The sequence below is a fragment of the Physcomitrium patens genome, chromosome 24 (genome assembly GCF_059467195.1).
Source record: "Physcomitrium patens ecotype Gransden chromosome 24, ASM5946719v1, whole genome shotgun sequence".
Classification (NCBI taxonomy): Eukaryota; Viridiplantae; Streptophyta; class Bryopsida; order Funariales; family Funariaceae; genus Physcomitrium; species Physcomitrium patens.
Window position 1 is genome coordinate 4,378,643 of NC_143433.1, and position 20,937 is coordinate 4,399,579.

At 39.5% G+C, this 20,937-nt stretch overlaps 3 protein-coding genes and 1 non-coding gene across 5 annotated transcripts; 1 reads left to right on the forward strand and 3 right to left on the reverse strand.

Moving 5' to 3' along the window:
* Positions 1–175: 175 nt before the first annotated feature.
* Positions 176–2,753, forward strand: LOC112276348 (uncharacterized). The gene is made up of 9 exons (XM_024507589.3): positions 176–768; positions 888–1,025; positions 1,167–1,297; positions 1,468–1,545; positions 1,698–1,742; positions 1,859–1,903; positions 2,008–2,059; positions 2,170–2,266; positions 2,365–2,753. Exons 1-9 carry the CDS (start codon positions 570–572, stop codon positions 2,531–2,533), a joined length of 954 nt encoding a protein of 317 aa, XP_024363357.1. The 5' UTR covers positions 176–569; the 3' UTR covers positions 2,534–2,753.
* LOC112276345 (ubiquitin C-terminal hydrolase 22) lies at positions 2,637–7,514 on the reverse strand. 2 transcript variants are annotated; one of them, XM_024507585.3, is made up of 13 exons: positions 7,050–7,514; positions 6,747–6,839; positions 6,474–6,542; positions 5,583–6,039; positions 5,274–5,417; positions 5,010–5,133; positions 4,620–4,784; positions 4,352–4,485; positions 4,115–4,216; positions 3,949–4,003; positions 3,644–3,821; positions 3,085–3,404; positions 2,637–2,970 (listed from the first exon to the last, which is right to left on the reverse strand). In XM_024507585.3, exons 1-13 carry the CDS (start codon positions 7,123–7,125, stop codon positions 2,887–2,889), a joined length of 2,001 nt encoding a protein of 666 aa, XP_024363353.1. In that variant the 5' UTR covers positions 7,126–7,514; the 3' UTR covers positions 2,637–2,886. The 2 variants fall into 2 exon arrangements, with proteins under 2 accessions (XP_024363353.1, XP_024363352.1); XM_024507584.3 differs by having other exon boundaries at positions 6,747–6,848; positions 7,050–7,509.
* Positions 7,515–9,789: 2,275 nt separating this feature from the next.
* Positions 9,790–9,863, reverse strand: TRNAR-UCG (transfer RNA arginine (anticodon UCG)). The gene has a single exon. It is a non-coding gene; the product is annotated as a tRNA-Arg (tRNA).
* Positions 9,864–13,082: 3,219 nt separating this feature from the next.
* Positions 13,083–15,358, reverse strand: LOC112276990 (cytochrome c oxidase subunit 6b-1). The gene is made up of 7 exons (XM_024508878.3): positions 15,214–15,358; positions 14,979–15,035; positions 14,418–14,450; positions 14,149–14,196; positions 13,878–13,969; positions 13,675–13,756; positions 13,083–13,504 (listed from the first exon to the last, which is right to left on the reverse strand). Exons 1-7 carry the CDS (start codon positions 15,286–15,288, stop codon positions 13,451–13,453), a joined length of 441 nt encoding a protein of 146 aa, XP_024364646.1. The 5' UTR covers positions 15,289–15,358; the 3' UTR covers positions 13,083–13,450.
* Positions 15,359–20,937: the final 5,579 nt, after the last annotated feature.

Below are 20,937 nucleotides of genomic sequence, written 5' to 3' on the forward strand. Positions count from 1 at the left end.
ATAGGCCCCGATGTTGGTTAAGTGAGTGTCTAATAAGGATTAAAACGTTTTTACTCCAGTATCAGACTTTATCGTAGCCCTGGATTCTAAATCGAGCTAAACTGATTTCGAGGAGTGTTGGAATTAACAAATTCTTAAGTATGGTACGTCACTGATGCATCATGAGGTGGGATGTTCAGAAGACTGCAGAATTTCGATTCATCATGGTAATTCATGAACGACGCAGTCTGGATAGTAATTCCGTGCTCAACTTACAGACGTTCGACGATTGATCGTTCTTCGGTTCCCACACTGGTCAGATCAGTCAGGTGGAAACTTCGGATCTCGGAAGACATATCGATATTTGTGATTATAGATATAGATAAATATATATTTATATTTTGAGAACGTTGTCAGCAAAAGGTCACCAGATTTGGAATCAGTTCATGATCTCGTTTAGAAAGCCGTAGTTGGAATGTGATGCTGATGATAAGAACCATTAGCCTCATTGAGATTTGGGGTGCAGTGTTTAGGGTTCGTAATACAGGGTTTGTGTGAATTCTGTGCAATATAATAGCCATTCTGTTCCCATGCATTCTGCTTGGAGCATTGCAACACTGGTGCCGAGCCATGGAGTATTTCAGCGACAGACAGAACGTCGTGGCATCACAGCCTTGGAGAAATCTTCGGCATCCCTCGTAGCTTGTGTTGAGAACCAGGCACAGAAGTCACGGCAGTGGTGTAGGGCACAGTGCATGAGCATGGGGTCTAACGTGGTTCCAAGCATTGGTCAGCGACTCGGCTCCTCCCTTACCCTACTGTCGCTCAGGCTCGTTTGATTGTAAAATTGTGGAGGATTAAAGAAATGGGTCATATGCTGATCGTGCCGAGAGCTGGAATCTGTGCAGGAGTGGAGGGGTTCGGCAACACCGTTCAAGAAGGTGCGGTAGAAGGGACACGAGAGCTGCGAAATGAAGCGGACTTTGCAAGTATCGCCAATACCGACGGGGAGATTTCAATCTGCGGGTTCGGATCGCTACTTTCAGGTCTGTGGAAGTCGGCCTTGATGTGGCGCTCCATCCCGGTGCCAATTACCATGTGACTAATCTCAACTTGCCATATGCGTGCCAGGGTCTGATGAATGATTGTGTCCATCTCACGGATTGGGTTTGTATTGTGGGAGGAAGAAAAAAGTGCACTCTACACGTTTCCCAACCTCCGGAACTTCAGAGTAGGTGTGCTGCACGGTTTTCGTCGGGTGTTTGCTCATGTCGCTCCAGTGTTTCTCGATCGAGGGATTGCCAACATTGAGACGAAGGTCAATCATAAGATCCCGTTACTCACAATTTCTAGTATCACAATTGCCTGAAATTTGCTCGGAATGTCTCCATATCATTCAAAGGTACCGTAAATTTTCCCAATTTTCAAACAAGACTATGTTAACATTCTGTTTTTGCAGTCTAAATTTGACGACGTGATGCTCTGCAGGAATTGTCGAGTCTAAGTGTTGAACCATGCGTGGGAGAGTCTATCGTAGTTACTGTCTTCGAAATATCAGTCTCTGAGGTAAGTTAGTCTTGGTTACTAGACTATCAGCATTCTAATTTTATGATGTTTAGAATCTCAACTTCGATAAGCGAATGGTGCAACTAGACTTCGATATCATACATGTTCCAAGGATGAAATAGTTTGTTCACCTTTTCGATGGCTATTTGCAGGTCCCTGCATTTATTGAAAGAGAACATGAGTTTCGGTTTCTTGCGGTGGGTAATGTTTTTCACAAATGTTTTCTATGCATTCAGCACAAGTCTGTAATGTTTCAAATTGAGCTCAAGGTTAAGGATTTAAGAATATGTTTAGCATCGACCTGATGTTGCAGGTTACCGTTGAGGATAAAGAAGGACAGCCCTTCTCTCAGCAAGCTGTGAGTGCTCACTCCAAATTTTCTGCACTACAATTGAGCGCAATCGTTGTGAACATTTTTAAGATGATGGTATTTTGATTTGGAACTGGACTGTATTGAATCAGGTCATCTGTGCAAGATACAGTGATGAAGAGTACCGTCGCATTCGATGTCAAGGTATGAAGTTTGATATTGAGTTCATCACATTCAAAGTTCTGATTATTTCGTGAGTGTCGTGCCTTTTACAGTAATTTATCATTCGCCGGCATGAATGATACTGTACCCAGGAAGTAGCGAGGAATATTACAGACGTTATGGACGACATAAGATTGAGCAAATATGGCGAGATGACATATTCCCTTGTCGTGTCTACCTTCGCCACTGGTATGCCTTCACTCCATGAGGGATTGATTGCTTCAACTTCACGACTTAGACCTTTTATTACACGCTTGTTAACTGGCGTGCATTCATTTGTTATGTAGTGTTCTAGCGGCTAAGAATCTGGGCGAGGACGCATACGAGAGCTTCTTGGATCATACGTACGTGGCTGATAGGCGCACAACAATTAGAACATACTTCAAACACGGTTTAGGGGTTGGCATAATGAACGAGAAGCCACCTGAAGCATTGCGTGAGAGATATGGCGGATAGTTCACTCTTTAACAATCGTAGTTGTGTCGAACAGTACATCATATCGGTGACAGAGTTGATGTAGTGCGTGTGACAACTGTCTTTCGGGAATAATAGTTAGCGATTTGTCATTTGTAACAATTCTATATCACTTTGTTTATTTCGTACAACTTGAAGTGTATCGTCCGTGCGTACACGGTACATCGAAGACATTTAATCTCATGAAAATGTTTTTACTCTCCGTTGGCTAATCTACCTGTAAACGCTTGCTTTACCTCCCTTTCTGTACAAAAAGAATGTATGTAGATAGTACATACTCTATAATGTTACAGCTACATCAGGCTCACAGAGTAGCCACATGACAAAACGCATCACTAGGAAATCGATGAGACAGGCTCATGCACATAAAAAAACATGTACGCCTCCCTCACGTTGGCCAGAACTGAGTCTTCTGATACCTATCGATGAGCAAACTCACAAGTCAGTAAACCTCCAGAAGTTCGTCGGCTTCCTCTATGCAGACAACAAAGAACTGAGCTAACGTATATACGAAGGTGGTTAGATGAACTTACGTCAGTGACAAATGAATCATCGCATCTGAGCCATCTGTCACCTTCGGGATCATAGGTATCAGCAAAGAAATGACCACCTGAAGCGGTGAACCCCAAATGGTTCACAACCCCATATAACCGGTAGTTGGTACCTACATCTGCATTTGTTCTCAACGGAGCATGCAACTCTTGGGATTCACAGTCGATATTTCCTTGACTGACAATACCGAGCCCATTCTGTGTAGAACAGGGGGATGCCACCGATTCTTTTCTTTCAAAGTTCTGGACATCGTCACTAACGGGACTCCAGAACTTCTGTTTGTCTGGAGCACACCATGGTCCTGTAGGTGGGGAGAAGAAAAACTTAAAAATACGAATATTTTCAACCGAGGTAAAACGGTAACTCCCAAGTCCACTAAGGGGTACATGTTCCCCACACAAACAGTGCCAAGCGGCAGTATTTGGGGGACATTAATTTCCTCGTACTTGTGTCGCGAAAATGGGAAGAATGGAGAAGGCACATTTTGTGGACAGAAGGAAATGCAAGCATGAATAACACGGGAGAAGAATGAGGTCGTACCAACATCAAGCCGAGGGGTGAACTTCACAGGGGCTGTAACTTTAGTGCATGGAACGTCACAGTCCATGTGTAAACGCTTCAATTGGAGCACCAACACATGAGGTAGTTTCAGGAATTGAGCCTTGGCCTTTGTAACCTCTACACCACAGTCTTCACACTTACGAGACATAGTGATCTCCTGCAATTAAATCATGTAGACATTAGACACATAAAGGAGTCGAATGAGTTAAAAACAGTAGAACAGCTTGTGATAGAGAAATGTCAATAGTTGAAGAGCTGACCTTGAGAGGACAAAGGAAACACACCTGAAAATATAGATTCAACAATGATTCCAGACTGCAATTCTTAGATGCATGGGTTCTGCAGACATTATCACACTGACACGAATTAATTCCTCAAATTTTCAAAACAAACGAAAAGGAGTGAAAACTTGAAGTTGGCACACAAATGCGCAAGAGGATGCAAGATTACCTCTCATCTTCTGGCAATGCCAGGCAGAAGTCTCGGTAAGTTTCCTCCAAGGATGATACTTTCCCACATCCAGTGCACGTCAAACTATTCCTTACTGAACAGCTGCAAAACCACAGGATCAACCGAGTAGGCGCATGATGCTTAGGAAATGAGCAAAATCGCAGACATACCACTGGAAGGAAAGCTTTACAAAAAGTCTAATTAAACCTCACGAAAGTTGCGGATACGAGAACTCACCTGAAGTTCTGTGTTGTTGGACACACGGTATCCAGCTTGGGCTGATTGGCATCTATTGGGAACTGTCTCTTGAGTTCAGAAGAAACTTCCTCTTGAACACGATCAATCAGGCTACAAAAGAATTCGTGCGCATCCTGGAGAACGACACAATCGAAAAAGATAAGTCAACAACCCAAGGTATCGTAATATAAGGCATTGACGGACATAATTTAAAAGCAATATCGCCGCTAGACATGCCAAAGCTGAGTTCCGTATAGAAAAGCAGAACCTGCTGAATGCAACCCCAGAAACTGGATTGGTGCTTCGCAAATGCATGCTTGACAACAGAGGGATTCACATATTCGTATCTTCCAGCTTGCTTCAAGTCTCGGAAGACTTTAAGCAAGGCAGCATGTACACTTTCGGCATCTTGGTAGGAGAAAGGTTCGGAGCCCTACAAAACATGCAGGAGTAGGTTACAACGATTAGGAGGAGCACAGGAGATAGAGCACTGGGTCCAAAGTAACATGAGCAAATTCTTAGCTATCGATGTGCCTAAACATCGGGCAAATGATAAGCTACAACGGCTTACAGCTAGAATCTACTGCCCATGAACAGTAGTCGGCAAGGATGAAAGATTGATTTAGACACGTTTGTTGATCAGACGAACAACACTTGCCTCTGAATGATTCTGCTTCACATGCAGACCAAAAAAACGCTCCATGCCATCCACAAAACTAGATGTGTTGTAAAGACATTGAATGATAACATTCATGTAGCAGGTGTTCCCAAGGTTCATCAGTCTGAAATACCAATAATAGAGGCAACGATCAGTGCGAACTGGAATGAAATTTTCGAGATACTTACAAATTCGAGGTGAAAAAAAAAAAAAAAAAAAAAAAAAACGGCAGATAACAATTCGAGGGTTAGAAGGGAGAGTCACCCGTGCATCCTCCTAGGGCTAGTCGGAATGAAAGAGAAAATTTGGTTTTCAAACCCAAGAACTTGAGTTTCCGAGTCCCCGAGCAGTGCGTAAGAGGTCACCACATCCATATTATTGGTAGTGGCAGAGGAGCCGTAAAGATCACTGCAACGTGCGATAAGCACATTGAGTGATACTTATGGAGATGAAGTGTTAAATAAAATGACAAAAACACTCTGCTCAAAGAAGAGATGTACGACTGTTCAACACCAGTTGCATAACAGGAAAGAGATCACAACGACTGGTATTAAAAACAGCTGCTAGGTTCACCTTTCCTCTCGTGCTTTCGGGGGTGACAGAAGTTGCCTTCTGACAGGTTGCAAGATGTCCATTACCGCAACTTGCTCACCGGTGGGCATCAATGCCTGCGATTCAGAATTATCCTTATCTCCCACTGAGAGACTCTTGGGTGCAAACGCTGGTGGGGGTAGGGGAGGCGGCGATGCCTCCTTGGTCACTTGCCGTCTACCAAACGACCTCAGAGAAGGTGTCGGCGGTGTTGTTCCAGTCTTTGACCTTTTCCTATACACATGTGTCCCCCCTTTAGATGTGGGTTTGGCTGGACTGGCAGTGGTCCAGTCGTTGTCTACTCCATCATGTTTAGAGGCATCGAGAACAGACAAAGGAGCTCTCGACTCATCCTCATCCAATTGTCTCTTTCGGATATCAAAGATAGAACGTTTGCCTCCTTCCAGTTCAGGCGTAACCACGGCAGGACGAGAAATTTCTGAAAACAAGATATACAAACATGATGTACAAGCACCGCTGGTGTAAAAAGGCAGAGGAAAAGCAGATGCAGTGCTAGTTCGGTGGAAGGAAAAACATTACAACGTGATAAATAACTACAAAACACCTGTAATGCAAGAAAACCATACATCAGGGACATAGAGAAATAAAAATGGCCCACAATAAACAACTGATACACAGCGATTTAGACTGTAATCGCAACTAGATCATCACACATACCATCAACTAGAATAATATCCGTCACCAGTGCCTACATTGAATGTGTTTTAGGATGCTGACATAACAAAAATATAGTTAACAAGACGATTCAGCAACTCACGACATCATTCAAGGGAAGGTTGAGGAAACTACTTGGGCAGTCCAAAACAGATGTGCGCATCGGACTTAATAAAATAGGGTAACAAGAATGCACACCTAGAGTTATTTTTTGCTGGGTCGGCTGCTTTTTCTGAAGTGCTGAGAGAACCATCTGTCCACCTCGCCCTGAAATTCAAGCGAAGAATGTAAATTATTAACACAAAATGTTGCATAGAAGCACCATTGCCTTAAGAAAATGTTAGGAAGAAAAGAACAAACACGTCTAGCTGCACACATAAAACGAGCAAGGAAAACGCTCTCAAAACCCACGATTCAGAAATACTCGAATCTAAATGCACTCATACAAAAAAACTGAGTTCTAACTCGTACCAGCCGTGTTCTTCGAATTATTAGGGTCGTCTTGAGAGGATTTTTCGAGGCTGATTTGCAGCCTTTTCGAAGTCCGCCGCTTCGCGGGAGATACTGAGAAGACTAAACAAAACCCATGTAAAAACCCCACGCCCAAATGACACAATTTCCTGGGCCATCGTCGCCTGCTTAACTCATTTCCTCCCACAACCCAGAAAACACGTAACAACACTATCCACTGAAATGACACTCTCGTCACCTTCAAACAGGCCTAAAAGCAACAAACCAAAACAAGGAACCCACAAAACACAACAAAGCACTTACCAATCGTGTTGGGATCCTGGTTCTGTCTCCCATCAGCGACCGTCCGCCGCTGTTGCATATTCACCACTAGACTCATTTTCTCTGGAACCCCTTCACACCAACAACCCCTTCAAAACTCGCAAAGGCAGTCTGTAGTGCCCCTCTGTGCTGCTTCCAGGCTCTAAAATCTCTCGAAACCTGTCACCATTCCCAAAATTACCAGGCCATCTCACCCTCAACCTCCTCTTCATCCACACCCCAAGCCCAAACAAATTCTCCTCCTCGCCTCTCCCCCACTGGCTTCACAGCGCTCTCTACGGCGGCCCACGAACTCGAGCGATACAGAGCTTCCCGGTGCCTCCGCAAACGCAAACCCGAGCACATTTGAAAAAAAAATAAAAATAAAAATGCACCCACAATCGAGAGGCGCTGCTCGCAACGATCACATGACAAGCGGAGTGAGCTTGCTCGATCGAAATGGAGCAGTCAGCTGCCACTACCGAAGCATTTCCGCCTCCGGAAGTCATAGTCGTCGCCGGTCCCGCCATATCCTCTTCCCGCGCTCCACGGCAGCCGGTCGCACCCATTATATACCCGGGTCTATACCCGGTATCGTCGTGGCCGGTTCCTGGGCCGATGTGGACAACGGCCTTCTGGGGACCTGCCATAGGCGGTCGCCCGTGCGGCGCAGGGTCCAAGGAATCCTGCGTGCCGGTGGTTGGTTTGAAAGCACCCTCTCGCCACGGTGGCCGGGTGAGGGCTCGCTAGAATGTTCCCCAAGAGGATCGCGTTCACACCGGACACGAGGATGACTTGGTGGGAGGGGAGCGAATTGAGGGTTAGTAAGTCCTTCGGAGCTCAATAAGTTTATAAGTAAATTCACATTCATGTTCTTTCAATACAACAGAAATGGGGACTTTTATTTTGGATAATAGAATAAAATAACTGAACTAAAACTTTTGTATTTTTGTAAAATTTGAATTAATATATGAACAATTATTGTACTTCTTTGCACTTAAATTTCATATTAGTGGGTTTTCATTAGGTCTAATTAGTGTTCTAAAATTCTAAATTTTATAAAATAAAAAATAATCAAAAAAATATAGAGCTAGCTTTTCAATGAGGTCTATTTGTAAACTTTGAAACGACCAATAATATATGCACAAATATGTGTTTTTAATATGTATCTCCTTTTCCATGAGATAAATCTAAATCCTACTTTAATAATGTATTATCTTGTGAGATTGGATAATTGCACGATCACTCGCTTGTAGTTTGGACACACAATGTTTTTTGTATAATAGGTTATCAAGAAGATGTAAAAGAATGGGTGCAGTTTAAATTTTTGGCGGTGGTTTTTACTCAATAAAAAATAAATACCATTAATTATTTATGATGACCTATATATTAATTTGCCATTGGTATTTTCTAATATTGTGAAGGTCTTTGTGCAGAAAAGTACTGTATTCCTCATTTGGTACTGTAAATTACATTTTTCTACAAAGGCCACTTTTTCGTTGATTTTCAGTTGTCAATCTCAAAATTAACGAAAATAGTATCATTGAAATGGTTTTAAGTTAAACTTGCAACCAATAATGTTTTCTATCTTTATTTTTATGTTTTTTCCTTGTTAATTTATTTCACATGGGAATGGTTAGCCAAGTAGAAAAACATCTCAAAATTAATCATCACATGGTTTGGATATCTTGAATAAGTAATAAACCACACCCCAATGTATTACTTATTCAAGATTTCCAAATGCACTTAATGAATTAATTTTTTTTTGACAAAAATAAAATTTTATTATTTTCTGTAAATTGACTTGAAATTTCTTAAACATATTGGTTTGTTAAATCCATGGATTGTAATTTTTCTGGCTTATTTTGTAATTGATACTTCTGCCTTCTCAGGTCTTACATCATCTAATTCTTCGATATTAGTGTTATGTCTCGACTCATACAGCTATAATTTGATATTTTCTAGACTACAAATTTTTTTTCTTGACCCTATTTATGTTTAACTTGCACAGAAATACTTTGAAGGAACTTGAAAATATATTTCCACCATTTATTATGTCAAGATCCTTTGGAGATTAACATTGAACATCAACCTTTGCATGCAGCACTCACGTAGCATTTCCTTTCAATCAACTCATGATTTCCTTTTATTCAACAAATGTCTTAATTTTCTATTTTGAAGCATTTCAAAATATTTTGGTAAAAAATAAAAGTGTACTGTTACAGTTTTCAAATGACTCATGTTAAGACCAATTGATTGCAAAATCAATTCTACTTTGATGTGCCTTCATATTAAGACATGTAGTTTTATATGACTTTCTAAAAAGTCACATCAATATTTTCAAAAAGCCATAATATTTTAAATTTATGTTATTAATCCCAAAAAATTAACTAATTTAAAAGAACTCTTTTGGTCCCAATAAATCTAAAATGATTCTCAACATGGCATGTACATTCTCAAACAAGACAGGGATTTACTTTTCGAACTCGATTATCAATCTCGGTTAGGGCTGTATTTGATGGCAAGAATCATAAGTAGGATTTAGAGTATCTTGGCAAGTTATTTCCAAAATAAAAATAACACAACATTCCCCAGTTCAAAGCATGACACTAAGTACAGTATTTCATGCATACAAGAATGAGACACAACATTCCACTGCCAGTGAGGGACATAACTGTCGGTAGCCTTTAGATGCTGATGTATCGCAGACACTCGAACAGCAACTCGTGTGCAAGATTAGATCCGACCACGATGGGATTCGAACCCACGACCTTCAGATCCGAAGTCTGACGCGCTAATCCACTGCGCTACGCGGCCAACTGTACAACACACACGTGGATAATTAACCAAGCTACAAATTTACGTAAATTCTCAAGGTGAACATTAGTTCTCGAATGCTTGTGACACAGACGAATTCATCATGCTCCAGACGGGTGGTAACAAATGTATCTGACGCTCGAAAACTTGGAAAGTGGCAATAGGGAATCGAAGAAGTTGCCGTTTTTCACCTGAATATTACCTGATCTTGAGGCTAGTTATGCTGATTTCCTGTTTTGACTTGAAGAAAAAAGAAACGGCGGAAGAGGCTTACCTGAAACGCAATACGTCTGCAGAATATGAAATGAAAAGAATACCGTTACATGTAAGACATGAAGGACAATTCACTCATAATGGAGATAAATGTCGAGAACTGTAGAAGCGGAATCAGGAAATGGCAAAAACACGCCATTTTAAGACTGAACCCATCACGACAGGATCTTCCACCGTCTCAAGGTTATGAATAACCTGCACAATGAAGATCCTTATTGGAGTCAAAAGATGGTTGTATCTTCAACGAAGTACTTCAATTCCGTGCTTGTATCCCTCGATTACGACTGATGCTCAAAAACCTGATAAACTGTCATTAGGTCAATCAGCTGCACTTTTAATTTAGTACTTGTCAGGTAGGCTTCTGAAAAGCATATCCTTGGGTAGAGGCTCTTACAAGGAACAATCGTCTTGCCTCGTATATGTGAATAACCAATATCAAACTTCAACCGTAATTATAAAATGCAATCCACCTGAATATTCCTAAAATTATGTGACGAACTAAATGGACACCTGAACTTCGTGGAAGTTCTCTCAGAAAAATACGCCTAAATCATGTAGATACCCATCTTTATCAGTTTCTTAAGACAAACAGCTCATCTCCTCAAGTAATGTACAAGCTTACCCCGAGATGTTCTACACTGTCAATCAAACAAAACTGAAATGTTGACAGTTTCCATGATCACACCAACCCATTGCAAAACTGCACCACAACAGCAACCGTAGCTTATACTAAAAACATCCACCATGAAGGTCGACTTCTCCACCTTCACCAGTCAGTTGGTTTTCAGATACTGCTACGAATACTAATGGGGAAGGCAAAGACATCGTGACACATGTATTGAACTAGTGTTAAATACTGCTAGCACTAGAGGAACATATAATGTACAAGCTTCTGAAGCTTACTAGATTACGATCATCTGCAAAACTTCAATTCCATCCTCAATTATACTTCAGGTGGTGGAGCGCATCCGATATTTAAAATTTTAGGATTAATATAACATTCTGTAGAGCAATGAAGATTCAAGATCTGTCAAATGCTTGCCCTCGTTATAAATCCCCAATCTGACCCAAGCAATCCTCTTCAACCTAACCGTGAGACAAAACATTATGTCACCAATCAACTCTATTAATCAAAATTGCATCAATTCAAAGCATTTACCTGACCAAAAACAGATGTTATACAGGCGCCCGTCTGCACCAACGGACCTTTCTTGTTCAAAGCCAACCCTTCGCCAATGGAATGTAAACTACCCAGTATCTGCTCGACATACATACAGAAATAATTGTAGGGAGCTTGTTTTTCGACTTAATAATCAACCAAAAAATCACTCATTTTTCATCATCAAAGAAGCCATCTAGGTAGTTGGTTACGGGTTCTTGTATCAACGTGAAAGACCATTCAGCAACAAGGCCCTCATTACAAAAACACTGGACATGAAACAAAACATTCACATGGTTCATTCATCGTCACATCAAAATATGATGTCTAATTGTCACCTGCCCTTCACCCTCAATTATAACTCCGGAACATCGATACCGTCAGGTTATCCTCATTCCACAAGTATCACTAATAACACCACTCTTTCTCGCATCGCTCAATTCTAACCCGACTTAGCTACAACTCATTATTAAAAACAGAGATTGGAAAAGATCACCGTGTACAACTCTGAACAACCAGAGCATGGCAAGTGCACTAGCACAGAACTAAATCATCAACGAACATGATCTACTCATTATGCCACATTTCCCACGACTTCGTGATCCAAACTCTCCATACCTGGATCCCAATAGCTCAACAAGAGTTCATCTTTACTATTGTGGGCTCCGGTTAGAGGAATTATAACCACATGGGCCCTCCGCCATTGACTCCTAGCATCGCTCCTCAACCATTCAGCTTCACCTTAGCCAAATAGAATCCGTTTTCCTGTAATCCAAGTCTTAAGGCAACTAAGAAAAAATTGGCCTCACTTTGTTCTGAAACCCGCAGGACTTGTAAGCAACGTGTAATAGCAACGCATACAGTTCCAAATCCCGATATCCATTTTCCAATCTAAACTGGCGATGAAATGATGACAAATGCTGGCGTGTCGAAGCAGGTTCTTGCAATGCCCAAGCACCCGCTCTGGCCAGGCATGGTAAAATCCCTAATCCCTTGAACCCATTAATGAACCCATCCCACTCTAGTAATGAAACGCTGTTAATAGAAATTTCAGGGTGCAGATACGGTAGCCGCCCATCTTAAGTGTCAGTAACAGTTCTTATGAATAGTTAAACGACTGTTCCTAAGAAGCTGAAGCCCCTAAGATTATTGTCCATGTCAACGGAGAACCAGATTCTTCAAAACCTTTTCTAAAATCCTCTGTTCACACCCGCATCCCATCGCATCTCTCGTAGCATGATTGAAGCTAAACACTGATCACCAAGGCCGTCTTTGTTACAATTTCAACCCCTACTTGATAAATCCCATCGGACACAATCATGAACCATCAAGACTACAATAATTGCTAGCACCGCTCAAACAAGCTGCCCTTTTCTTTTATCCCTCCTACACGTTCATCCCTCTTCGCCACGGAAATGAATACTCGTGGAACCCAGCGAGTACAAGATAGAAGAGAGAGGATATGAGACACAACACTAAAGTATCCAAGATCTGCCGATATGGAAGGGGAGGAATGTGAAATGAGGAGTTCAAGAGGGTATTCAGAGGAAACCAAGACGAAAGTCCATGAAAGATCTGATTTCCATAGAAGCGGTAGAGACTGATCATAATTCATCGCGGTAGTGTACAATCCACAGTTTGCCGTCGAAAAAATTACTGGTTGCTCATCCTTCATGAAAACCGACGACTGTAAAATTGTTGGGAAAACTTGTTCCAAGCTAATTGCAAAGCTAATGTCAAAGACCAAAGTGAAGCCAATAAACAAGAAGACGACGTCCATGTCCATGTTCAAGTAAGCATTGGAAACACCAAGTATTCCAACGATTATTATTCCTCCACTGCTCCAGCAGATGCGAGACTCTACAAATGTAGTTAATAAGTAAGAGCAATGGCTTTCGCTGCAGGAGACAGTTGATGCTTCTCCACATGTCTCAGCTAGTTACAAAATAGTCTTTGCAAGGCTAAAACTAAAAAAAAAAACACGACGCTCATAGCGCTTGTATACCTAAATCGACCAGGTCAAGACTACTTCATTCATCTTTGAAGTGCTGTGGGCTCACACAGTTGACAAGGGGCAGATGCCATGAGCTAGCACACTTACACAACCCTCATCAACTTAACCCACAGAAGATTGTGATTGCGGTCTACTCCCCCCTTAATAACGACCAGCGTAGGTACCGTTCTCCCTCTCTTCGTTCCACTTGTCAATCTGCAGTATATCTCAGATTAAAACTTGTTTTACCTGACAGAGTTCGAACACAGCATACCGACTTGGTATGTCACTCTACCTAAAAACGCAAGAATTTTGACCGAAATAATGGAACACGGGTCAATAATCTAGTGAATAGCTAGGTGGTGTTGACAGAATAGTGTACATACCCATTCACCAGGGCACAATGAGCGATAGTATCTGGCATACTTTTGGCACTCTTTCGCATCTTCACCCTTCTCAGCAGCACACCTGCAAAAATAAATTTCAAACAGTTAGCTTACACTGAGTGATTCTCTTAAGAGTTGAACAACCACTAAGTTGATAAAAACAAATTCATAACTCAAGAAATGCTACAATACGCATGACTCACTTATGGAACTCGTTGTATCGAGTAAAGCAATGTTTAGCTTGATTCGTCGTAGGGAATCGGAAATCCATCGGGGCTGTCTTTATGTCGTCCACCTAAGAACAATACCACATTGTTTCTGACTAAATTTAATAGGAACGCATGAAATTTCTAGTTCATGTTAATTTTGGTCGAAAAGAGAACTAGAAATGAAGGTGAGAATTCCTTAAAGTAAGCATTTCACATCTAGTTATGTAATGCTTGAAGAAAAGGCATCAAGAATAATGGCACTTACGGTGATCTTGGGCTTCTCTTCCTCCTCAGCAGCCTCTTCCGTTTCCTCCTGTAAACGCAAAACAAGGCGTCTCACCAACCCGACGTTGTTGAGAATCTCAACTAGTGTTCAAAAATATCTATCATGCAACTATGGAGGGTCCAACGCACGTATACTCGCTTAGACAATAATGGACTGACGAGGGTAATACAGGGCAGTCAACGACTCCATAAATCACTTTAAAATTCAAGAAAGACGAGATATTGTCAAGAAGTGCAAAAGAATTTTACAGTTGCAGCTTCTGCTTCCTCTTCGCCTTTTTCCTGCAAATATCAACAAACGCTAGTAATCAGAATCAATACATGTATTGAATTCTTCTCAACTTTCTGGCATTCAATGACTCCTGAACAGAGAAGATCTAGTGGATTTCAAAATCATAGAACAAAATCTGCAAGAAGTTCTTCGAGACTTGAACTCGAAATAACAATTTTGCAGACGACTTTCACCATGATCTGTCAAATATAATACATAATACTTGTAACAAAAATATGGCATTTTGAGGAATGGTCTTAAGAGCTACCCAAATCTACACTCCACAAACAACCTACCACGTCAAAGCAGCCAACAACCCTCATGCACGACGAACGGGGTTCACACATTCCCGACAATATCAAGAGTTTAAGCCCAGAAAACGTTCCAATCCCTCTCTGAATGTGGTCCACCACTGATCATTCACAGAAGCTAAACCTAAACCAAAACCAAACGACCTGCTAAGAAGACTACTCACAAGAAGATTTAAAAAAAGGCAAACAAAAAAATGAAAACCCAAAAAATGACATAACAAAACTTACATTCGAAGAAGTCTCCGTCTCCGTCTCTTCTTCCTTCTCAACCTGCTCCTCTTCGACCTGTTACCCCAATCAACGCCACGTAAAAATCCAACAAACAGCAAATAAAAATGAAACACAAACTCAACGAAAAGAACTAAAACCCGAGAATGAAGAAAATCCGGTCCAGTAACCCTAAATCCCGGAACCCGCACCGGGGACAACAAATACCCTGGAATGACAGATCAGGGAGTCCCACCTGGTGCTCCTTCACCTGGTCGGGCGTCTCCTCGTAGACCTGGACGGACTCCATCACGGCGACGTTGTTGCCCATGGTGAGCTCCTCGCAGTCTCGGGGTGTGTCTTCGCTGGGGCTGCGCACTGTGGGGTCCGAGAGAGCTTGAGAGACAAAGGCAATGACGGAAGGGCGAGGGGGGGGTTCAAAGCCAGCGAGCGAGCGGGCGAGGCTCTGTGATCCACGAGGCTCTGTGATCCACGAGGCTCCCGCGATCTCAAAGAGCCGCACAAGTGCTGGTGCTTCGGTACCGAGCCACCTTGCCTCGGCTATGGAAGGTGCTATTCCTGAACCCTAGCTCGGTCCACCGTGGCCTGTTGTGGAGAGCAGTTTCCTTGACTGTTATGGGGTCCACTAATGTGTCCTTTCCCACCGCGCTGCCTTCTTTTCCGTTAAAAACGTTGATAAAAGATTATGTATCTGCATGCATGTATGTATGTAAATATATATATATATATGAACACACTAGCTGAACCCATGCAGTTGTCACATTCTCCTTTGCATTTCTATTGTTCACTTTGCTCAACAACCACATACCTTTGCACAAATGACCAACAAAAAATTCTCAATTAGACGGGTATTGGATAAACTGTTGCATCAGGATTCATACAAGAAAATAATAATAATAATAATTTCAAAAAAAATAAAATAATAAATGACCAGTTGTCTTTTGTTGAGTGCTATGCCTACACCAGACATAAAATAAAAATCAAGACAATGGTATCATCCAATTCAAGTAGCACAATGCTTGTATTTTGATGCTTTTCTTTTGACAAATCCTTAAGCTCATAATTCTTAAGAACCAAAGCTATTATTCAATGCTATTAGGCTATATTGCCCCATGGTCTATGGAAAATAAACATCACAATCAACCAAAGTTTGGGACTAATCTTTCACGCTCATTACCAAATCGGTCTCATCTATCCTTTCAAATTTAGTATATAATTTGTACATCAGATATTCAGCTCATAAAAAAATTATATAAAGCAATTCAAAATTTGAACAAAGCAGTTCAAAATTTAAGTGGTTTTTCCTTACTACAACTTTTCTACTTAGCTTGAGTTAAGAATATATATATATATATATATATATATATATATAAGACACACATAGTAGATTTAGGTTTAGCTTGGATTAAAATCACAAGAAGTATGAATGTTCTATATCTCCTTTTCAAGCTTAATGCTACACATGTAAGAGATGCATCAATCTAAATAAGATTATAAGTAGGGAATCACCATTGAAGAAACCTTTTGAAAGGTTTCCTCTTGAAAACAACATATTCAAATCCTATAGAGGACAATGCTTTTATTTTTTATCATATTTTTGCCTAAGTAGATATCTGAAGTATTATCATGCCAATTCTTTTTTTACATTATGTATTATAAGAGACTTGAAAAATTTGCTAAATACAGCCATGCTTCTTTAGTTGCGACCAAATTTGATTGTTGTGACTTGTAAATATGAACTCTCAATGGTGATTACTTCAAGGTGTTCTCAAATAAGTTCCAAACTTGCTCCCAACAATAAACAAAGACAACTACTATGCATGCACCTCAACACGTGTAATATTTAAGTGTTGAAATAAAATCATGGAGTTGTTTCCATTTTATAAACATCCAAAAATCAATAAAAGAACACATTAAGATAGAGATCAATTGTTATTTTACTTGCAATCACAACCACTCAAGCAGTGTCGTATGGTACGATTTGCTATCTGAAAATATATTAGGTATCTAACTATAGAGAGTGTAGCTTAAACCTTTATATGAATCTTGTCTTAGCTTCCAAAAACTCCTTTATTTGCATAAAACTCAAAATATAACAAAATCCCTTCAAAACATATTTTTCCCGCAAAGTATTTTCTTGTCTCGAACTTTAGAAATTCACAACTCTTGATTTAACTATTCAATTTGTCTCAAATTTATAAGATAGATAGAATTCACCTTTAAATTTTATCAAAAAAACAACCAACTACAAATTCACTTCCGATCTTCTGATATCTAAGAAATCCTAGCAAATGCTCTAAACCTTAATTTACAAGTACCTGAGCACTATTTTCCTAATATCTCAAGAATCCAATACTCAAATATTATAAAACTTATGTATAAAGTTTATTAACATAAAATTACACATTCTCTGAAATTTTGAGCCAAAACCTTGTCAAATTGCTCAAGATATAGCTCAAGACATAACCACTAGTAAATCGAGTCACTTACTACCCTTAGATTGCATGCACTGACTTCAAAATTCAATAACTCCTTCACTTCAACTTGGAATCTAGCAAGCAGTATGTAAAAAGTGTAGCCAGAAAAGTGCTCTTTTCAATCACGGTCGCCGATCCTCAATTGCTGTCAGTATGTTGTCGTGTTGTAATATGACTATATGGTGAAAATATAAATGAAAAAGATATTATTAATATTTAGTCATTTTGGATGTTAGAAACAATGTCCAATTCTAGTGCCAATATTGAGGGTCAATTAATATCATCCAACCAGTGTAATCAAACCAAGTACCTTCTATACCAATGGGACGACCAGGATCATTTTTCAATCCTACATGGAACAAGCCTAGTAGGTATATATCGGTGGAGACACCCAATATGCATGATGGAGGTATAGGAAGACCACTTCGTCATTTCCGTTGCAAATAGGTTGGTCATTATGCTAGTGAAAGCTAGTGATGATTACGCACTAGTGTAAAGGAATTGCAAGCAGTCAAGGCATACTTATCAACAATGTAATGCTCCATCCAATTTCAATAAACGGGATCAATAAGTCCAAAGCAAAAGAAAAATTGAAGAGATAAATCAAGGTCTTCAAGATTCTCCGGTAAATCAGGTGGAATGAGTCCGAACTGTTCTTACCAGGAGTCGACAAAAGGAGAAAGGACCAATTCAATATTTGGGTGAATTTGATGTGAAGGGCCAATTTGATGTAATTACAAGGACATCCAATCCAGGTCTTGATATGGGCCTCTTACCTAGTATGAGACCTGACTTGGTTGGGCAACCCAATGAGGTCTCGAATATAGAGGCTTCAGTTCCATTTCAAGCTATTCCATTCTTTATGCCGTTTTGGGAGAAATATCCTTTCCGTAGAAAGATCCTCTTAGTAACAGGAATTCCGACAAAGCATCATTGATTGTTCCAATTTGGAGTCCAAGGCAGGAGAAAAAGAGACCACACGGAGTTAAAAGGGAGGAGAGGATAAGAAAAGGGGCATTTGGAGATCGGTTTTTTGGGGTCGGAGAGCTAGCTTCAAGCTCCTTTGAAAGGTGTAGAATTGGGTTTCATAGGATTTGAGAGAACTTTGACAATCATTGCTAAAAGTTAGTGTTTGTATTGGTGAATTGGATTTTTTGCAATAAAGTAACGGTTGGTACTCTTAACTGTTTTATGAAATTGGAAAAACTTCTATAGTTGAAATTTAGAGGTATCTAGAAGGTTGAATATGCCGAGTGCATGCAAAATTTTGTTTTAATCTGACGGAACAGATAGAGGATATTTGACCATTAGTGTAAAGAGGTATCAAAAGTTAGTAGATTGGGGTTGTTTAGGGTTTTTATAATATCTAGAGATCTATTGGCTGGAATAAGGTGACTTTTGGCATAGTAAGTTGAAGACTTCTAGGCGATGGTGAAGATACATTAATGTAGATTAGCGGCATTTTCTTGCAACTTGTAAGTTAGATTGGATTGAAACTTCTTGAACATTTAAAAGGCTTGCAAAGACACTAGTGGTAGAAATTTATAACAATTGGATGGTCAGATTGAGAATTATAGCTTGCTGAAGCTTGCTGTCTAGAGTTAGGGTTAAAAATAAAATAAAATAAAATAATAATAATAATAATAATATTAATAATAATAAAATAAAATAAAATAAAAAAATAAAAAATAAAAAATAAATACTAACAAATAACAAAAAAATTTGTGCTTATAATATCTTGAAGTTATTAAAAATAGTGTTTCTAAGCACTTTATATTGGAATTAAGTTTTTACATTGAAATCCGAAATAGTTTGTATTTACATGGTTGAAATCCACTAGCCTACTTGGATACTTACAAAACATTATTTTATCTTCTACAGCTACACGTCCAGTGCATTCTCAAGCAAGGTAGCACATAATACTACAATGCATGCGTCATGCCAAAAAGAATGACAGTAGCTCCCAAATCAATACTTTAACTTCGAGCGCCTACATCTCCTTCATATAAACTCCAAACCATACAAAACTTGTACCAAAACCATAGCCAAAAACCTAAACTTGTTGATTCTAGCCTTCAAAGCTCGAATGGCCACGAGAAACTTATCCTAATCCCTAATATGACCTCAGGCAACCTCCTCAAAGCCCATTGGTCATGATTTTTGACCAATAAGATTGGAGATTTTCATCATTCATCTCTATTCATCTATGTTGGTGTCCTAATTACTCCCTTTACTACCAAAACCCTTCTTCAATCCTTTTTCTTATAAGATTTATATAATTTATACTCTAAACACCAAATAAAAGAACCAAAATAAGTTTTCAAAGGTCAATACAAATATTTAGAAGTTACTATCAACCAAAACCAATCTTAAAAGCCACTATCAAAAGGAAATTAAAGTTATACAAATTCTATAGTAATCTTTTTAAACAACCTCTTTTCAAGGTAATAATCAAATTATATTCTACAACCAACTAAAATCTACTAACATGGCTCTCACCATATTACTTAATAAATTATATATTAAGTACATAATTACATTATTTTCATATGGTAGCCGAACCACAACACAACATCTATCTCCTCTAAACTTGTGCATCCTCCAGTATGCACCAAGAAGAAACATAGTTGTGATCGACGCCATATCACCTGTCCAATATGGTCTTTTTTTGATCCATGTCTTCCACTTCTTCATTTGTAAAGAAATATATGTCTTTTCTAATACCTTCATGAATTCCTTGTTGCCTTATTCAATGTAGCATATCAATTTTGTCCTTGTATTTTGAGCTTATTTCTTCCAAAAATCTTTCAAACATGTCTCTATATATATACTTACTATTATAACATCTTTATCAAGCATATCTACTCTTTTTAAGTCTTTTTTAGATTTTTACATACCTCTTTGCTTCCATTTTTGTAAGTTATTAAGTTGTGTATGTACAACAAATCTATTCCTAGATAATTTTACAACACATGTATGAAAGATATTATTTTTTCCATGCAAGAATACTTACTTTGTTGTACTACTATATTTCTGCTCTATAGTGGTACCATGCAAAAATCTTTAAATTCCTCAGTAATCCTCAGTAATGAACCACTTTGTAGATAATCTTGATTGCGCTTATGATTAGCAGATACTGTTAGAAATTGCACTGTCCTTTTTCCATCTTGACTTCTAATACGAGCACATGCTGATCCATCATCCAAAACCTTGGTTTCCATCTTTACAACTATAATATATAGTTGACCAAGAATCATTGGATATGAAGTAGTGTCTTGAAAAAAAAAAAATTATTTTGTGGTCACATCTTCAACTTTTATCTTCACATTGAAGTAAGCACCATAAAGATCTCCTTGTGTATTATTTGTTGCCCGAATCACCCATCCATGGTTAATATCAATGGGCCACCTTCCATGTTTATAGACTTCTTTTGACATAATATTAATTTCAAATCTATAGTTAATGAGAGCAATTACTGGTTC

Excerpts from the sequence above, each read along its gene's own strand:
- LOC112276345 (XM_024507584.3), bottom strand. The coding sequence starts at position 7,125 with ATGAGTCTAGTGGTGAATATGCAACAGCGGCGGACGGTCGCTGATGGG. Across the intron at positions 6,849-7,049 it reads CCAGGATCCCAACACGATTG|TCTTCTCAGTATCTCCCGCG; the intron begins GTAAGTGCTTTG and ends GGTTTTGTTTAG. Across the intron at positions 2,971-3,084 it reads ATGATTCATTTGTCACTGAC|GTATCAGAAGACTCAGTTCT; the intron begins GTAAGTTCATCT and ends GCTCATCGATAG.
- LOC112276990 (XM_024508878.3), bottom strand. The coding sequence starts at position 15,288 with ATGGGCAACAACGTCGCCGTGATGGAGTCCGTCCAGGTCTACGAGGAG. Across the intron at positions 15,036-15,213 it reads ACCAGGTGAAGGAGCACCAG|GTCGAAGAGGAGCAGGTTGA; the intron begins GTGGGACTCCCT and ends TTGGGGTAACAG. Across the intron at positions 13,970-14,148 it reads AAGAGAAGCCCAAGATCACC|GTGGACGACATAAAGACAGC; the intron begins GTAAGTGCCATT and ends TATTGTTCTTAG.
- LOC112276348 (XM_024507589.3), top strand. The coding sequence starts at position 570 with ATGCATTCTGCTTGGAGCATTGCAACACTGGTGCCGAGCCATGGAGTA. Across the intron at positions 1,546-1,697 it reads TCGAAATATCAGTCTCTGAG|GTCCCTGCATTTATTGAAAG; the intron begins GTAAGTTAGTCT and ends GGCTATTTGCAG. Across the intron at positions 2,267-2,364 it reads CGTGTCTACCTTCGCCACTG|TGTTCTAGCGGCTAAGAATC; the intron begins GTATGCCTTCAC and ends TTTGTTATGTAG.